This window comes from Chaetodon trifascialis, chromosome 9, assembly GCF_039877785.1.
Source record: "Chaetodon trifascialis isolate fChaTrf1 chromosome 9, fChaTrf1.hap1, whole genome shotgun sequence".
Lineage (NCBI taxonomy): Eukaryota > Metazoa > Chordata > Actinopteri > Chaetodontiformes > Chaetodontidae > Chaetodon > Chaetodon trifascialis.
In genome coordinates, this window is record NC_092064.1 from 1,310,302 (window position 1) to 1,330,272 (window position 19,971).

Here is a 19,971-nt window from a genome sequence, read left to right on the forward strand (position 1 = left end):
CCTCAACAAGTCTCAAGGTGTGAACAATCCTGCAAGGGGATTAATGCCTGGGACCCCCCACCAGTCAGTTAGAGCTGAAGAAGCCTTTGGGATGAAAGGCGAAATGTCTTCTACAACCAGCAAGCAAGTCCAGCAGCCTTTAAAAGCACTTAAAAAAGTACCATGCACCAATGAAAATTTTCAAACACATGTACCAACAGTCTTCTAATAAGCAGCTGGAACTGGATATTGTGTTCATTTAAAGAGCACTGGTAACAGTGAAAACAATTAGCAATACATGCTGCTGGTGCTCCATAATGAAGAAGAAAAATCACAGAGAGGAGGGAGCATTGTGAGGCTAATCTTCACAGACATATTTCTATTAGGGAACAGCTTGCTTGCTCACACACAGCTTTGTTTTAATAACTTTTGGACAGCTCTTGAATGTTGCCTGGTAAACAAACCAAGAAGCATATGCAACAATTGTATCAAATTATTGCCTCAACCAGAACAATGCAAAGAAACTACAGGTCCGACGACACTCTTAATTTTACCAAGCTATGATGAGGGTGGGAGTGACGAGTCAAGTGTGTGTGTGTGTGTGTGTGTGTGTGTGTGTGTGTGTGTGTGTGTGTGTGTGTGTGTATTGTAATCTTTTTTTTTTTTTTAAATCATGAGGTAGCACATTCAAGCTAAAATGTGGTCTTAGCTTCCTCTTTCAACTCCGTCCATATTGAGGATACAACGAAAAAAAAAAAAGATACATCACACCGAATTGAGAGTGAATGACAGACCAGGGTTGGCAGCAGATGCAGAGATGTGTTTACCATCACAGATTTTTTGATAGTGTTCATTCTGAGGTCACTCTTCTTTAATATCTGTGGTTATATGAGGCCACTGTGGTCAGGGACTACTTTTTCAGAATTAGATTTTAGGAATTTTTTAGCAGTGTGATGCAGTATGATTATTTATTGGGTATTTCCTGGATTATTCAAAAAAGATCTTATCATAGACACATATCTATAAACACCATTCTAATGAATTTTTTTCCCCCCCTTTTTTTTGAAAATATACAATTACACTAGCTGTGATTCTATTTCTAAAAATTAAGGCCTTTAAGGTAAATGTTCTTTCAGCTAGTGCTGAAAGTACATGTGTTCAATTACTGATGACTGACTTGGTTTGTTTGCTTTTCACAATTTGTATCTGTAGAGCTCTTACACTGTTTGGAAAAACAAACTTACTCCAGTCAAATCAAATCATGGGCAGAATGTGAGATTTGACAGTGAACTGAATCTTTCCTCAAAGGAACCAATCAAGTCTAAGTTAAACTGAATGGTTTGAATCCATTCATACCTGCCATATCTGCCTGTGGTCGCTGGTAGAGCATGGTGAACTCATCTGGGTAATTCTCCACCCAGTTCCAAAATGCCTGTAGACAGAGCAGTATAAGAACCTGTTCACTGCTTAACTATCCACTTAAGAATAAGCCAACTGACAGCACTCAAACATTTCTCACAAATGATGACTACCGCTAAATTATTGTTGACATTTCAGCTATTCATCACCACAGTGCATATAAATCACAGAATTTATTGTAACTGTACACTACTACAGTTGAGTCAAAATTTTGTAAGAGCCATTCAAATGTAAAGTATTATATAAGTATTATAAGTATTAAATTTGTGACAGAAACGTTGTTGTAGAAGAAGTACCTTCTCTAAACTGTTGATGACCGCTAGCTGAGCAGGCTTCTTGAGAGCTCTAAACTTCAGCACAGTTTCTGAAAGAAAATTAAAAACAGCATAAAGACGAACAAAAGAATTAACAGATCCATCACAAACCTCTGTCTGAATTTCTTCATCACATCTGGCATTCACATGGTGTTGTGGAAGCTCAGAGAGGGACAGAAAATGACTAAACAAACTGGTCTGGACTGCCCTCTGGACACCATCGAGGAGGTGGATGAGAGGAGCATGTTAGCCAGGCTGACATCGATCACGGACAACCCATCCCACCCCCTGCATGAGACAGTTGGGGTCTTAAGCAGCTCCTTCAGTAACAGACTGCTGCATCCAGAGTGTAAGAAAGAACACTACCGCAGGTCCTTCATTCCGACAGCTGTCAAACTGTTTAACACCAGCATTGTGTAATGTAGCACTGCGTTGATGCAATCTTTCCCAATTCCACATCATAAACCTTTTGTTTTCTTTTCTGCAGTATTGTGATCATTGCTAATATATGCTCACATTATCCATTTCATCTGGTGCAATTTTTAAGTTTTTTTTTTTTTTTTTCTCAACTTCGCAATAAGACTTTTTATTATCCATACTGGCAATAACATTTTTATGTCATTTAGTATTTTTAGAATCTGTACATAATGTACATATACACAGTTGATTTTCTACTCTATATCGTGTGTACTTTTTATCTTGAACCACCGTTTTTGCTTTTTGTAGTACTTGCTGACTGTTACGACTTAATTTGACTTCATGAAACAACACTTTCTATACCGCCCATAGGCTGGAGCCTATCCCAGCGGGGTACCCGAGAGGTGGGGTACACCCTGAACCGGTCGCCAGCCAACTGCAGGGCACCATGCAAAGACAGACAGACAACCATTCATACTCACACTCACACCTAGGGGCAATTTAGAGTCACCAATCAACCTAATGAGCATGTTTTTGGTCTGTGGGAGGAAGCCAGAGTACCCGGAGAGAACCCACGCATGCACGGGAAGAACATGCAACACAGAAAGGGCCCGCCCGGGGATCGAGCCAGCAACGTTCTTGCTGTGAGGCACGCGCACTACCTGCTTGCGCCACCTAAGACCAGCACTTAGAGAAAATAAGACAGCCGACATTTGAAATGTTTGACAACTTACAATGTATAAGATTTTTTTCTTTTAAGATTTTCTGATCTTGACAATGTTAACTTAAAGAACATTAGAAGTTCACCTTGTAGCAGCCTCTTCAGCTTGGAGCAGTCCACATTGATGTACTGCATCAGCTCTATGTCATGAACATCCACATTGTCCTCCGAGCACACTGTGAGCTCCTGTAGCCTGAATTGACCCATAAATGCACACATGAATTCTGTTGCTTTAAATGTGGTCAAAGACATCATGAAATGAAATATGATGTGGTTTTTTTTAGCCTGGAAGTGAAACTTTTTTAGCTGAGCATACAACTTTTTTTCCACCATTGCCATGCTCAACATGAACATGTACTTCTAGTACGCCTGGACCATATGGTTGATAACATCAACAAATACCATGATATTAAAATGATATTTCCTGATATGCAAATGAATATATACATGCAATTAGCTCAGTTGTTATGCATTGCTTGAGATTCAACTCTACAAATGTGCAAAACTGCATATTTCAATGAATGTTTGGCAAAAAAGTTTAAAAAAAGTTGGGGTGCTGTGTAAAATGTGAATAGAAACACAATGTGATGAAGTGAAAAACATTGAAACCCCATATTTAACTGAACATAGCACAGACAACATATCAAATGTTGAAAATGAGAAATTCCATTGTTTTTTGAAAATGATAACCTCATTAAGAATTTGATGCCAGCAACACATTTCAAAAAAGAAAACATCTGATGGACCATCTCACAATTAATGAGGTTTACTGGCAACAGGTTAGTAACATGACTAGATATAAAAGGAGCATCTCAGAGAGGCTGTGTCTTTCTGAAATAAATATGTGGAGGGGTTCACCACTGTGTGACAGACTGCGCTGGCAAATAGTGCAACAATTTAAGAATAATGTTTCCCAACCTAAAATTGTCAAGAATTTGGGGATTTCCTTATCTACAGTGCATAATGTCATTAAAAGAATTAGACAATCTGAAGAAATCTCTGTACAGAAGGGACAAGGTCGAAAACCAATACTAGATGGCCATGATCTTCAGGCCTTCACAATTACAATTACAACTTGTCATTTGGCAGATGCTTTTATCAAAAGCGATGTACATATGACATTTTCATACATCACAAGCAAGGTTCTGGACAGGAGAGAACAACATTGAAAGTTCCAAAATCGAAGCTGCAGAACTAGTAGAACATGATGACACAGAAGAACTTGTGCCAAAAAGAGGAGCCGTGTCTGTTGTTTTTTTTTTTGTCAGGCTAACACGAGCAATTTGCTCCACCACCTTAGCCGCAAGCATGTCTTATGTATGTGGCGTATGTCCACTTTATTTCGCCACTTCATGCAAACCACACAAGCCTGGTATTATATGAACGCAGAGAGTGATGATCACAAAGATGTCTGCCTCCTCACTGTGCGACGAAAACTCTGCAAGCTAGCAGCCAAACAGTAGCAGAAAAAAACTTTGCTAAATCATAAAGTATGTCTTACCTTTGCTGTTTTGTGGTCAAAAGTTATTTTCCAGCTCGAAAAAACACTGCTAATGTCTCCTCCTATGACTCTGTGTTAGTTTGCGATCAATCACGAAGGTCCTGGTTGTTTACATAAAGAGGAGGGGGTTTCTAGAGTGGAGGGAGTGCTCTTCATGCAATAACCTATCTCTGGGCTTACTCCCTTCTGGATTGTCATCGGTGTTTCTATGGTGAATTTGGGTGCTGCCCCTCGAATCTCTTGACTCTGACTGGTCAATAGAGGTGTTGATCATCAAAATAGACGAATGGGTTGCTGAGCTACTGACTGGTCTAATTTCGCAGTTAGTTTCACCGCTCCGGCTCATTTACTCATGAATGAGCAGAGCGCTAACAGACTTCCTTCTGGATCGTCATTGGTGTTTCTATGGTGAATGTGGGCGGGTCGCTGAGCTATTGACCGGCGTAACCACGCAGTTAGTTTCACCGCTCCGTCTCATGAATGAGCAGAGCGCTCACAGAGGACTCTGGTGTTATTTTACTGTTTTATTTGCATTTCGTCCTTTTATGAGAGATACGAACATTAGCAAGCAGAAAAAAAGGATGAAAAAGTGTTTTCAACAGAGGAGTTTCTCCACATGCTTGGACGAGATAACGGTACTCTTCCCAAATGAGCTCCTGGATATACCTGTGTTAAAATATCTGTCTTTCAGATGAAAGGGAATGAAAGGAGGAGCTCGGTGTCATCAGCATATGAATGGTATGAGAAGCCATGTGAGCGGATGACTGCACCAAGTGTGGTGGTGTATATTAAAAATAGAAGGGGTCCAAGCACTGGCCCTTGAGGTACCCCTGTGGACAAGCAGTGGGATTAGATACTTCTCCCCTCCAAGAAACTGCAAAGGATCTCCCTAAGAGGTAGGACTCAAACCAGTGGAGAGCAGATCCTGAAAAGCAGAGCTCAGCGAATGTGGAGAGGAGGATTTCGTAGAGTGTCTGCATTTGAAACCAGATTGGCTAGGATGATGCAGAATATTCTCAGAAAGGAATTCAGAGACTTGGACTGGTGGGGGTTTACTAGCAAGATTGGATGAGAGTGGGCATAGATTGTTTAGAGAGGCGGCAAGCGAGGAGCAGAGTGTGTCTGTTGCCTCATTCACAGGGAGTGAGGAGAAAACACTGAAGAGGCATGGTTGCAGAGTCCTCATTGGATAGCTGAGCCGGTGTGAGGGACCGGAGGTTTCGTCTGAAGGAGACCCTTTACGGCGGAGCATGAGGATGCTCTGGTAAGGATACAGAGAATTAAATAAAGAAGTGATCTGATATATGTAAGGGGGTGACAGTTTAGCCATGCAGCAGTTTTGAATCGCAATTAGGTAGAGAGTATTGCCCACTTTGCGTGTGGAGACCTGTCTGTTCACACAGTTGCTGCATTCACAAATGCAAGCTGAACCTTAACTGTGTGTTAATTTATTAGGACACAAAATAAATAAGTGCATGACATCCATGACCTTTCTAGTGAATTGTATATAAGCCTTCTCTGGTCCTGAGCTCATTTAAGACGGTCTGAGGATACATGGAAAAATGCACTGTGGTCTGATGAATCAAAATTTTTAATTATTTTTGGAAATCACAGACCCCACATCCTCTGGAAGTAGAGGGACCATTTGGCTTGTTATCAGCATACAGTTCAAAGGCCAGCATACATGATAGTATGGGGGTGCATTAGTGCACATGGGATGGGTAATCTGCAGATGTGTTAAGGTAATATTAATGCTTAAAGATATAAACAGGCTTTGGAGCAACATACACTACCGGTCAAAAGTTTTAGAACACCCCAATGTTTCCAGTTATTCATTGCAATTCAAGTCGTTCAAGTCCAAAGAATAGCTTGAAATGGTACAAAGATAAGTGCTGAACTGCCAGAGGTTAAAAAAAAAGGTTACCCAAAACTGAAAAATAATGCACATTTCAGAATTATACAAAAAGGCCTTTTTCAGGGAATGTGAAATGGGTTAACAATTTAAAGCTGTTCTGCAGCAATGAAGGTTGATCAAGCCATGAAAGATGGTGCCACTAATTCCTAAAGGTGTTCCAACTTTTCTTGATTGCTTACAACCATCTCTGTCTGCATAAAAGCAATGTTGGAACAAAATGTGGTACCATACCCTCATGAGCATCAGTTGAACAGTAATGTCCTGCAGAAAGTCGTGTGTTGCTACAAAAATGGTGAGGAAAAGGCAATTAACAAGAGAGACAGACCATCATAACACTTAAAAATGTAGGTCTTTCCTACAGAGAAACTGCAAAGAACGTCAAGGTCAGTGAGTACAGTTTTCTTCACCATCAAAAGGCACCCAGAAACTGGGGGAAACTCTGACAGGAAGAGGTCTGGCAGACCAAAAGCCACAACTGAATCAAAGGACAAGTTTCTGAGAGTTAACAGCTTGCATTATAGGCGGCTCACAGGACAACAGCTTCAAGCACAGCTTAATAGTGGTCGTAGTAAGCAAGTCTCAGTTTCAAATGTGAAGAGAGGACTTTGAGCTTTGACAGCACGAGTTGCAGCTAGAAAGCCATTGCTAAGACGTCAGAATAAGACAAAGAGGCTTGCCTGAGCCATGAAACACCACCATTGGACTACTGAAGACTGGAAGAAGGTATTATGGACTGATGAATCAAAATTTGAAATCTTCGGTTCATCATGCAGGATCTTTGTATGCCGTTGAGTAGGTGAAAGGATGGTTCCACATTGTGTGACATCAACTGTCAAACATGGAGGAGGAAGTGTGATGGTCTAGGCCTGTTTTTGGTGTACAGAGTGAGAGGCACCCTGAACCAAAAGGGTTACCACAGCATTCTGCAGTGCCATGCAATACCCCCTGATATGCGCCTAGTTGGTCTGGGGTTCATCCTACAGCAAGATAATGACCCAAAACATATGTCCGAGCTATACCAGAACTACCTCAGGAAAAAACAACAAGATGGTAAGCTTGAGTGCCCAGCACAGTCTCCAGACTCAAACCCCATCGAGCAGGTTTGGGATGACCTTGATAGAAGAGTGAAAGCCAAGTGTGTTTAGCTGTTATATCTGCCAAAGGTGGCTACTTTGATGAATCCAAAGTTTAGAAGACATTTTGGTCTATAAATTGATTCCATAATTTCTTTTTTACCTCCAATTGCTTATTTGTACTATGGTTTCATTTCAGAGTGCAATGAGACATTAAACTGAATAATTTTCAAAAAAAAAAAAAAAACTGGGAAGGCATTGCTTATATTAGCAAGACAATGCCAAACCACATTTTGCACGTATTGCAACAGCATGGCTATGTTCTAAAAGAGTCCGGGTGCTAAACTGGTCTGCCTGCAGTCTTGACTTGTCCCCCATTGAAAATGTTTGGCGTATTATGAAATGCAAATATGACAAAGGAGACTCTGATGGTTGAGCAGCTGAAATTGTACATCAAGCAAGAGTAGGAAAACATTCCACTTTCAAAATTACAACAATTGGTCTCCTCAGTTCTCAAGTGCTTACAAAGGGTTGTTAAAAGAAGAGGTGAGGCAACAGAGTGATAAACATGACCCTGTCCCAACTTTTTTGAAACATTTCGTTGGCATCAAATTGTAAATGAGGATATAATTTTCAAAAACATTGAAATTTCACAGTTTCAACATAAGATATGCTGTCTTTGTGCTATTTCCTATTAAATATGGAGTTTCACAGTTTTGCAAATGATCACATTGTGGTTCTATTTACACACAGTGTCCCAACTTTTTGGAAACAAGGTTGTAGTTGCTGATTAAATTTCTGTCAACCAATCAATTCATGAGCAATCATTTCAGCTCTACTGGACAACACATTCAGCATGCCACAGTTTATCACAGAGACAGCTCTAAAGAGACAGCTTGAGGTTTGGATCCTCACTCAAAAAGAGCTCAAAAATACCTGGTAGAGATGCGGCTGAAAACAGCATTGAAGTTGTTGCAGCTCAGAGAGAAGAGGACAGCTGAGGCTGAGGCCCGGAGCTCAGCAGCATGCTGGTGGCCCTCACGGTACGTATGGATGAAATGGCAGATCTCCGGCAGCAACTGTTTGACCAGCATGGTTTCATCCAGACGTAAACAGTCCTTTGATTGCTGAAGAGGGAGGACAGAGAGGAGGAACACCCTTTTCAATTCTTTGACTATGTGGAAATCTGATGTTTTCTAACAGATTATGACAAGCGACATACCCTGCTATTAGTGCCACAATACACATTAATAGTGTGTAATAGAGTTGGGCGGTATCCAAATTTTGATACCGTCAAACTTTCCCCACATTTTCCCGGGGTATACGGTATTACCGTGGCTAATTAAAAATCACTTTGCAGGGCAGCATGACATGCGCGCAGTTCAGACGGTCAATGCTCACGCTCAAGCACTAATCCTAACTTGTAGCATACCAGACTGATGGGGAGAAACTCAGCTAAAAGCCTCTACCAACCATTGTCACCCAAACAAAACATAATTCATACCCCACGAAATAACGAAAACACGAAAATAGCGCACGACAAAGGTACGGCATCTGCTGATTTCACCACTTCACACAAACCTCAAAAGCCAGGTATCATATGAAAGCAGAGAGTCTGATGATCACAAAGATGATGCCTCCTCACTGTGCGACGGAGAGCTAGCAGCCACAGAGTAGCAGGGAAAAAAAAAATCACTAAATCATGAACTATGTCTTACCTTTGCTGTTTTGTGGTCAAAAGTTATATTCCAGCCCGAAAAAATGCTGCTAATGTCTCCTCCTATGACTCTGTGTTAGTTTGAGATCAATCACGCAGGTCCTGCTTGTTTACATAAAAAGGAGGGGGTTTCTAGAGTGGAGGGAGCGCTCTTCATGCAATAACCTATCTCTGGGGTTACTTCCTGCTGGATCGTCATTGGTGTTTCTATGGTGAATGTGGGCGGGTCGCTGAGCTATTGACCAGCGTAACCACGCAGTTAGTTTCACCGCTCTGTCTCATGAAGGAGCAGAGCACTCACAGAGGACTCTGCTGAGCAGCCCAAGGTGTTATTTTACTGTTTTATTTGCATTTCGTCCTTTTATGAGAGCTAAGAACAATAGCAAGCAGAAAAAAGGCTGAAAAACTGTTTTCAACAGAGGAGTTTCTCTGTATGCTTGGACGATAACCAGATACATTGAACGGAGTGGACTTCATTTTTGTTATGACAATGCTACAATTATGTTAGACCCCTATAGACATATATACGCAGCATTTTTTATAATGACGGTAATGAAACTGATACCGCAGGATACCTTATTACTGGATCACCGCCCAACCCTAGTGTGTAAGTGCCTCCACCTTGTCTGTTAATTATTTTTGTGTGTATATTAGGACAACTCATCATGTCCCGTCAGTTATGGAACATTCAATCACAACTTTAGCAAACCATTAAAGTTTTTCATCATGAGGCATTCAATTTCACTTCACTAAGTACCACAGGATAGGGCGCAGGACCAATCCCTGTGTATTTTATTGATCAATATCTGCTACATAAATTACACTTTCTTTTCAATACTTTCAGGTGTCAAACATATTTAAAATGCTTCACTAATTTTGTTACAGAAATTACTGTAAGATGTAACTGACAACAAATGATAAGAAATGAGATATTAATGTTTTTGTTTAACACACAGCAAAAGTATGGTATCATATAATGCATAACAGTGGAAATAGTTAATTGCTTTGGCCTTCAGTGTAATTAATCTACATGTGATGTAGCATACGTTTGTCATATTGTGTGTATTGATATTTAAAAATATCCTTTGTGATTAAGTTTTTAACAATATCATTCAGGCTTAATGTTGACAACCACAGGCCATGTAATAATATCCACATGCAACCACAGTTTCCTTTTTGACATAAACTCAATTGAAAGCAGTTCAAAGACAGCATATTTGATTTTAACTTAATCAGCTTCACTCGAAGCTTCATTCGAGATTCGAGGGGCAGCGCCCAAGTTCACCATAGTAACACCAATGATGATCCAGAGGGAAGTAAGCCCAGAGATAGGTTACTGCATGAAGAGCACTCCCTCCACTCTAGAAACCCCCTCCTCTTTATGTAAACAACCAGGACCTTCGTGATTGGTCTCAAACTAACACAGAGTCACAGGAGGAGACATTAGCAGCATTTTTTCGAGCTGGAAAATAAGTTTTGACCACAAAACAGCAAAGGTAAGACATACTTTATGATTTAGCGAGGTTTTTTTTTTTCTGCTACTGTTTGGCTGCTAGCTTGCAGAGTTTCCGTTGCACAGTGAGGGGCACACATCTTCATGATCATCGCTCTCTGCTTTCATATGATACCAGGCACCAGGCTTGTGTGGTTTGCATGATGTAGTGAAATGAGCAGACATTCTAGAGTGGACATACGCCATTTCCATCTTTTTGTTACATGCGCATATAATTTATTGCTGTATGAATTACGTTTTGTTTGGGTGGCAATGCTTGGAAGAGGCTTTTAGCTGAGTTTCTCCCTGTCATTCTGATTAGGATCAGTGCTTCCTCGCATGAGCATTGACCATCACTACAGTTTACCCTCACCATGCCTCGCACCATGCCTGTTTAGAAGCGCAACATTGAAAATGGTCCCATCTGAAACAGTGTTGCGCAGCGTTCCGGACGTTGTGTAATCACATACACCAGTGAGGCGGTATATTAAAAATTCGTATCAAAACAAAAATATACACCAGTATTCGGTGTGAACCGGTATACCGCCCAGCCCTATCTACAGCTCAAGAGAGCAGGGTGTTCAGAGGGGAAGACTCACCCCAGCCAGGCACTTTTCTAGCGTGTCCAGGATGATGAGCTGTGAAAGGTAGAGGTTCTTCTCAGATGCTTCTCCAAATATTCGCTGTGAAGACAGTCGATCAAAACATTATTCACTCAGCATTTAGATATTAGGACACAACATCAGGAAACCTCAGGGTCTGGTGTTGTCAGACCAACCTTCAAGTCACATACGAAAGCCTGTTTTCTCATTTGAGAATATAACAAGTTATCAGCAGCCTTAACAAATCTAAAAATTTCACTTGTGTTTGTTGGTCAGGGCAGAGGGAATACAGGGGGGATTGGTTTAGGGGTTTGATCCTCCCCCCCATTGTTGTACCAAACCAAACTTCATATTCAACATTCTCATTCTGACATGACACACATGATAGCCAAATACTATGTGCTCCTCAATACTTTTGATCTGGAATACCTATGGCATAAATGAACTTAATCAGATTTTAACATTTTTAATACAAAGGTGACTTTGTGTAACTTAAGTCCAGAGTAGTGCAATGTATGTAAAACTATAAATTGTATTTAACAAAGTTTGACAATTACCAAATAAGAATTGATATATTCCAGACCCTTAGACAAAATACCATCTATAATCTCTTTACCCACTTCTTTTTCTCCCATTCTTCTTACATCCTATCTACTTTTACACTATCTACTCAATGGCCATGTTATTAGGTACATCTGTAAAGTCTAATGAAATTAAATACAACTGCCACAAAAAAACAACTTACCTATAATATTCTGTTTTTGTTGACACTGTCATGGAGGGATTAATTCAATTCTATGTTTTAGAACTGAGGTCATAGTTAGTGTTGTATGGGACTGTATTATATTCACAGGTTCTAATATTCTGGCCCCTTGTGTATGTAAATGGGAAGGACAAAAAATAGAAACTAGACAGCAATATATTGGGACAACATATAATAAAGTACTCCAGTACAACAGCACCTTTAACCATGACTTCAGAAATAAAAATATCTTTGAATTTACACATTTCTGACAATGTCATCAAAAACAGAACATTATTAGCTTCATAAAGACAGATGTAATAGCAGAGCTGTTGTTTTGCACAGCCTTGGATTCTACAGGAGTGACTAATAAAATGGTCACTGAGTGCATGTTGCACCTTTAAAGGAAAGGTTTTAGTCCGCTTTATTACAATACTCCCATGTCACATGAATGCTGAGAGTTTCTGGTCACTATCATGTTTCTTTTGTTTCTTTTAAGCAGGTTCTTCCTTAGAGATGCCTTCAAACTCCTTCTTGCAGAAAATCAGGGGGGAACTGCATCCAACAATTTCTGTATCTTTCTGAAAAGGTCAACTCAACAATCACAAACACTTTATATAGCAACCGACTTTGTGTGCAGAGGTGTGAGAGTCGGCATGATTTGAACTCATCTCTTCCTTTTTTCAATTTTATGTCACTTTGTGTCTGAACAACGCAGTGGAGAACCATAACTGCCTTCAAGGAGAAACTGTCCAGAAAGTGTTTGCCAGCAGTCAATATGTGACCACTCAAGCTAGGAAGGTTTTGCTCCACTACCAGTTTGACACAGAATAACTACTGCAACCATTAACTCTTTCAACAGTGACAAAACTACTGAATCTGTCCAATGTCCTCTCTTATACAGAAGAGGAAGAACCCTACTCACCATATTGTTGACATTTTTGAGGATGGTGGTGAGGCCACTGATGACAAGGGAGAACTTGTACTTTGAGATGTTGATCAGACATTCCTTGTTGTGCTCTGTGCTGACTTTGGTGTGGGTGTTCTGGTGTCCAACTTTAATGGGAAGCTGAAAGAAAAGACAAAGAGGATGACTATGCAGACAACACACACAACACTGTTCATGGTATTGCATTACAGTGAAGTCAATTTACCATTATGGATTAATGTACTGTATTTGTCAACATTATCAACTTTGTTATTTTTATTATGCTGCAATCATCACATACACACACATCACATCCTGTGGCAACCACATTCAAATTACACTGAATATGTCCAATACATTTCTCAACTTTATTTTTCAGAGAGTTTGCACATTCAACTTTAATCAGAACCATGATAGCTAATTGTTTTTTTATCTTAGTTCTAACGCTACTTTTATTTTTATATTATATATATTTATTTTATCAGTGTAATATAAGCTGTGATTTTGTGATCTCTGTCTCTTTCTCTTTCATACATGTATCTCTCACTCTCTCATATATACACACACACACACACACACACACACACACACACACACACAAACACAAGTGTTGGAAATTTTGCCAATAGGACAGACTTTACGAGATAATAAATCATTCAGAACTAATTGTTTCTTTTGAGCACTCTCAAATCTCTAAGAGACTGATCAAGTGGTAATGAAAAGAACCATTATTTGTAGTAATGACTATAAAGAAAATAGTGATGATACAAAGAGAGAAAATAAATGTAACTGAAAAGAAATTACCATAACATGTAATTGTGGTCGAGGGCATTTGATTAACGCAAATGCAGAGAGACAGGCCTCTACTCCTGTTTTCCATTATCAATCAAGTCTATTTGATCATATTTCAGTAAGGCCCTCCACTTTTTTCGAATCTGCTTCTGTTTGTATTTAGTGGTTATTCAAATGCAACGCTTCTTTCGTGTTTCCTTGTTGTCTAAATAGATTTCCACAGCCCTAATTCCATTAGTACAACAGTCATGTCATACTCGCCACTCTGCTGAGAATTCTTATTTGACATAAATACTGTTTTCATTCACTTATTATTTCCAGTTGCTTCTACTTCTCAGTTTTTTGATCAACATCACTGAAAATTAACACTGCCTGGATTGATACTTCACATTAACCTCTTCAGTGCCTTGCTTTTCTGAAAGGCTTTTCACATGGCAGGCCTGCACAAAGTATTTTTGGTTAAATTTAACTGACAGAGGTTTGAAACTAGACACAACGTAATGTGTGTTAATGTTGTGTTTTGACTTTCATGTCTTTCGTTAGCCTCGATTTCCTGTTTTGATTGTTTGTATGTCTTTATGTTAATAGATTCCATGGATTTATTTATTTACATAGATAGATAGATAGATAGATAGATAGATAGATAGATAGATAGATAGATAGATAGATAGATAGATAGAATTTAGTCAAATTTTGTCATTTGGTGGTTTTAAAAGTGTTTTTGTCAAGTTGGGTCAAAAGTGGAGCACTATTTTTCTCAGGGTAGGGCATAAGAAATGGGGGCTCATCCGGGATCAACATCCATGAGGTGAGGTATAGCTGTTGCTGCTTGTTCAGTTCAGTGGATTGACTGCCACTCAGGGTTTTAAGAGCTTCCCATCTTGCTGTTTTGCCTTTCTTATTTTTGTTGGTAATCCTGAATGAGGGCATGCATAAATGTATTGCACTCTGAACAGCAACTTGGTTGTGATCTTTTTGTTTGGGATGACTCTATTTTTTGTTTGGTCACCTTGTCTTGTGCAGTCGTGATGGATTCCTTGTGTGCAGTGACATGTGATTTCTGACGCTTGACTTATGGTAAATACAGTCCACATTTGTAGGTTTCCTTGTGGGTTGTTGCTTGTTACGGCCACCGGATTGGTGCAGTACCGAAGTCGTTCACCAATCACCAGGCGCCAATCTAGGACGGGACATTGAAAGGCTCGAGCGGACCGGCACTCCAGGCGGCTGAAGAACAGCGCGCCAGTCGAGTGAATTTGTGCAGACTGAGAGGCATTACTGAAAATTGTAAGGGAATTTAAAATAAATAACTTTACTTTAACCAATAACATCTGGTTTATGTTGCTTCCCGCTTTCCATCAAAAGCTAGGGGTCGTAACATTGCTTATTATTGGCGGGTGTGGTGTGGCATCCCAGTTCACCAGGGCAGGCTGTGTTGCTGGTTTCTTACATTCAAGTGGTGCGTGGCATCCCAGTTCATCGGGCCAGTTTGTGTTGCTATTTCCTTTAGGGCTGCAACTAACGATTATTTTGATAATCGATTAATCTGTCGATTATTTCTTCGATTAATCAGATTTTTTAAAAATGCACTAATTTTATTTACATTATAGGGAAGAGAAGAACGAGGAGACAAGTTGGTTCTCGGTTTGATCCAGCACAGTGCTGGCATCATTTATTACTTTCTCAAATAGCCATGGACTAAAACAAAAAGGGTTAGGGCACGCACACAATAAATAAGTGACAGGAGTCAAGACTAAATACAGAATTAAATGAGAAGGCTTTATAAATAAAGTTGAGTTGAGTTGAGTTGAGTTGAGTTGAGTTGAGTTGAGTTGAGTTGAGTTGAGTTGAGTTGAGTTGAGAACAGACTGAAAACTTAGTGGGCCAGCTAAACGTTTGTTTCACAGCAGGTAGATCGTTTCATTTATCTAATGGTAATACACCGCACTGTTTGCTTGCCATCCAGCTTGACAAGCATAGCTTAGCCGCTAACGTTAGCCTTGTAATGCGTTACGTTAGCCTTGTAATGCGTTACGTTAGCCGGGTAATCTTGTCGAGATGGATGCCGAGCAAACAGCGGCTATTACACCTAGATAAACGAAACGAACTACCTGCTGTGATATGAACGTTTCCTCACCGCTACGCACATGAATCTAATCTCTTGTTTAATGAAAATCAAGATGAAGATTTTGTAGTAACGTTAGCTAACCGAGCTGCCTTCCCCGGCGGCGTCATCCATAGCACCAACATGCTTCCTTTTTAAATGCTCCCGCATTACGGTTGTGCTTCCATGCCAAGCCAGGCTCATTTTGCATAATTTGCAGTTAACACTTTTTTTCGTTTTTGTTAAAGTGAAGTGCTCCCACACTTTTGATGACTTCGGTCTTGCCGTTTTCTCCTCCTCCGCCATGTTTGTGTGTTTTCTTTAGGCTCCGCGACAGCGACACAGCCGGCAGTGACAGGCTGCGACCAGGCTGATCTGATCAGCAAAATAAACGGCTCTGCGGGCCAAGTTAATCACTACCCAACGAATCGATAATCAAATTTGTTGCCAACAAATTTAATAATCGATTATTATCGATTTTACGGATTAGTTGTTGCAGCCCTAATTTCCTTTGTTCACTCATTCATTCATTCATTCATTCATCACAGTAAGAATGTAGCAAACTATGGAGTGGTGGTGCAGTGTTCTCCTATGCAGCAACACCGGCATAAATGACCTTCATGGAAGAATCATTAGAAGTTTACAAAGGAACATCTAAAAGAGCCAGATGTATTTTGGAAACAAGTCCTGTAGACTGATGAAGTTAAAATAGAACTTTTTGGCCACAATGAGCAAAGGTACATTTGGAGAAAAAAGGGTGCCAAATTTTGTGAAAAGGACTGTTAAAGCATGTGGGTGGGCTTGTGTTGCAGCCAATGACATGGAAAACATTTCACTGGTAGAGGGAAGAATGCATTCAATTAAATACCAAAAAATTCCAGAATCAAACATCAAACCCCTTTTAAAAAAGCCGAATATGAAAAGAGGATGGCTTCTACAACAGGATAATGATCCTAAACACGCGTCAAAATCCACAATGGACTACCTCAAGAGACACAAGCTGAAGGTGTCACCATGGCCCTCATGATCCCCACACCGAGCCCTCGAGAAAAATTTGTGGATAGACCTCAAAAAAGTAGTGCATGCAAGACAGCTTGCCAAAGGGGGTGTTACTCAGTACTGACTATGTAGGGTATCCAAAATTTGCTTCGAGCCCCTTTTCCCATTTTTATTTTAAAACTGTAAAAAGATGGAAATAGGAAAAGTAATGTGTCATCTTTAACTTTATACTGTTTTGAAATCAGGTCATCCTTTACTCGCAATTCACAATAACAAATTTTTTAACGGGGGTACCTAAACTTTCACATGCCACTGTATGTTCAAACATTATGGTCTGCTAAGCAAAATCTGGCCTACAACTTCTAATTATTTTAATTATCAATGAATCTGATTAAGTTATCAATTAGCCCATTACGACCAGATGTAACATCTGTGTGTATATATTCATTTGGTCTACAAATTGTCTAAAATTACAAAAAAATTGTCCATAAGTTTTTTTCAGTTTTGTTTGACCAGCAATCCATCACAGTGGATTAGTGATGGTTGTAAATGTGTGGTTGATGTACATAAAACAAAACCAAAAAAACCCACAAATCAATTATTTTGTGATGACAAAACACAAAAGCTCTGTTAAATTTCAAACTTTTTTTCTTCACTTTCACTCTTTCACATTTCTCTCATATTCCAAAGTTATGTCCAAAAATAGTCTGCTGTTTCGGGCCTAAAAACTGGACTCCTAAATCAAAGTCTTTGACTCAATACAGCCCCATGGTTCCATCATGAAGTCACACTGTCACACCATCACATGAACATAATACACAAAATAAAACAGCCCACGCCTTTTTGCAGTCAAGCGCAGCATAGCGCAGTCAGTGAGCTCTTTGTTTTATACAGTTATGCCTCGCCATTCCTCTAAAGGTCACACACACACTCAAGTGTCCAGTTTATTAGGTACACTTGGCTAAAACTAATGCAGGCTAATACAACAGTAACAATTGTTGCAGTAACAACTGCAATGATACTCTCTGCCTAATGGCAGTTCACAACACTGCAGATAGATGCAAAAGCATTAAAGACTTTGTTACACCAACACAGCTCTCACTGGAGTGTCTAGTTTATGGGGGGAGCAAAATAAAAAAGTGCATGCATGAAAAACAGAAAGTTTTGAAAGGATTTATAATCTGTAGTGTAACTGAAGTACAAAATCAAGACATAATGAATAAACTAGCTTCTTATGTGTCTGCAGAAACACAGGAGTCCTTTCAGTAGATAGTGGACCGTTCGTGTAAAGATAATAAATCCACAGTGAATCATCTCACAGCCTCCCCCATGTCCAAATACCTTTCCACACAATCCACATTTTGTGTTATCTTTCAGAGCTATGGTATGTTTTGTCCATGCCACATAGAATTGATGTCACTCCAGATGATGTCATACCTATGACCATCACAAGTGAGTGTTTGCCAGTTCATTTGTGATTTCAAAAATACACAGCTCGTGCTTAAAACTGATATTTGTTGAAGTGTTAAAATATTTCTGAAAACATTTTTCATTACTTTCCATGACTTTTGTGATTTGACATTTTTCCAGATCATTTCCAGGCATGACAAACACTAATTTTGAAATTCCATGACTTTTCCAGGTTTTTTCATGATAAACCCTATTAGGGTCCATGTAGATAATAACAATCCAATAAAAAATATTTGGCTCAGGCCTGATCCCAATCTGTGGATTGGGGTAGGATACCCATAATATTTATAAGTAACTAATTTGTCATGGCTTTCATGAGCCACAATGAAAGACAGTGGAATAGGCTCATCAGTGTCTTTAAGAAGCAAGTGAACAGTTCACATTCGCCAAGGAGAGCATAAACAGGAAGTGGGCAACACGTGTAATGTTTTCTCCAATGTGGATCAGATTTTCTATAGATAGACAACTCCTCCTTATACCTGTGAGCATTGTACTTAATTTGACACAATTTTACTTGGCACTCAAATTTTCCACTTGTAAATACAATTTACTTATATAAATGTATGACAGCAGTTGAAAGGGACAAAATAACATACTGCACACATTTTACAGCACCACAACTCTAAGGACTGCTATCTAATAGAACATGTGAACTTTCTTGTCCAAACCTTCCTGCTGCAACAGTACTGTTTTGCATAATATCTGCAAAGAGTGGAATGTCAGTCTGGAACTCTCCACAGATAGCATATAAAACAATAAAGAACAACATATATTTCAATAATGCAATTCAGCTGTCAAATATATTTTGATTGGGCTCGAAGGTGCATTCTTGATCTTGTAAACTGAATCTTAACAAGAGTAAGCCTCATCACGAAGTCAACTTGCTTGGTATTTCCCAAACATTTTACCCACATCTTGAAGCATTCCTCACTGGATACAGTATAGATCGAATTCAGTATGTAAGATAGAATTCCATAATAATGTCATGTGACAACTGAGCAAATTGTTCATGAAGAAAGGCCACGAGATGTGACTGAAAGCAAGTGGAACCTGCTATAAATATATTTTGTAAGTATTACACACAATATTACATTTGCAGATGTATATAAATGTGATAGGTAGACTTACAACACACAGTATTAGCAAATGTTAAGAGACCAGACGAAGATACAAGACAATTTTGTCTAGTTACACCAGATCTCAATGCCTCCATGTATCCCATTAACTGGCCAGAACTGTCTCCTTAACACTGCAGTGCGAGCAACTGAAGTAAGTAATCTAACCAAAAATAAACAGCATCCAGTCCAGGACTTTCTCTTTCAGTGACATTTCTCATGTGACAACTGCTTCAAAGTGCTTCTGTAGGTTGAAACCTGAAGGTGGACTTCAGTATTCTGTTCATCCCGGGGTTGAAGGGAGGCTTTCCAAATCTTCCTTCCACAAGAGATCCACTCATCTTTTGAGATATTACTTTTGAGATACAACTCTTGAGATATTATATTAATAGTTTAAATACTACACTAATCACTCATTAATGGACAGCTGTGATGCAGGCTATATTTTCTGAATGAAGAATTCCTGAGATGGCTGTTCTATACAGGGACTGGCTTTGTTTTTTAATGCTGGGCTACTAAGTTAATTAGGCACTGTGAAGCTGTTTTGTGTAGAAAAAATACAATTATGTGAATACAAGTAGGTTAAGACCATCCCATTCCAAATACCATTCCAAATATTAACTACTGCTCTTTTATTACTGTAAATGTATCACTACACCAAGCACCAAGAG

At 39.5% G+C, this 19,971-nt stretch overlaps 1 protein-coding gene across 7 annotated transcripts in view; it reads right to left on the reverse strand.

Annotated features, from left to right (window-relative positions):
• Positions 1-19,971, reverse strand: part of nf1a (neurofibromin 1a) — a 170,923-nt gene that overhangs the window by 149,524 nt on the left and 1,428 nt on the right. For all 7 annotated transcript variants that reach the window (XM_070970162.1, XM_070970164.1, XM_070970161.1 and 4 more), the window contains exons 2-7: positions 12,818-12,961; positions 11,148-11,231; positions 8,276-8,466; positions 2,937-3,043; positions 1,695-1,762; positions 1,336-1,411 (exon numbers count right to left, since the gene is read on the reverse strand). In XM_070970162.1, the coding sequence (XP_070826263.1) occupies positions 1,336-1,411; positions 1,695-1,762; positions 2,937-3,043; positions 8,276-8,466; positions 11,148-11,231; positions 12,818-12,961 (670 nt within the window). The remainder of the gene's footprint in view (positions 1-1,335; positions 1,412-1,694; positions 1,763-2,936; positions 3,044-8,275; positions 8,467-11,147; positions 11,232-12,817; positions 12,962-19,971) is intronic.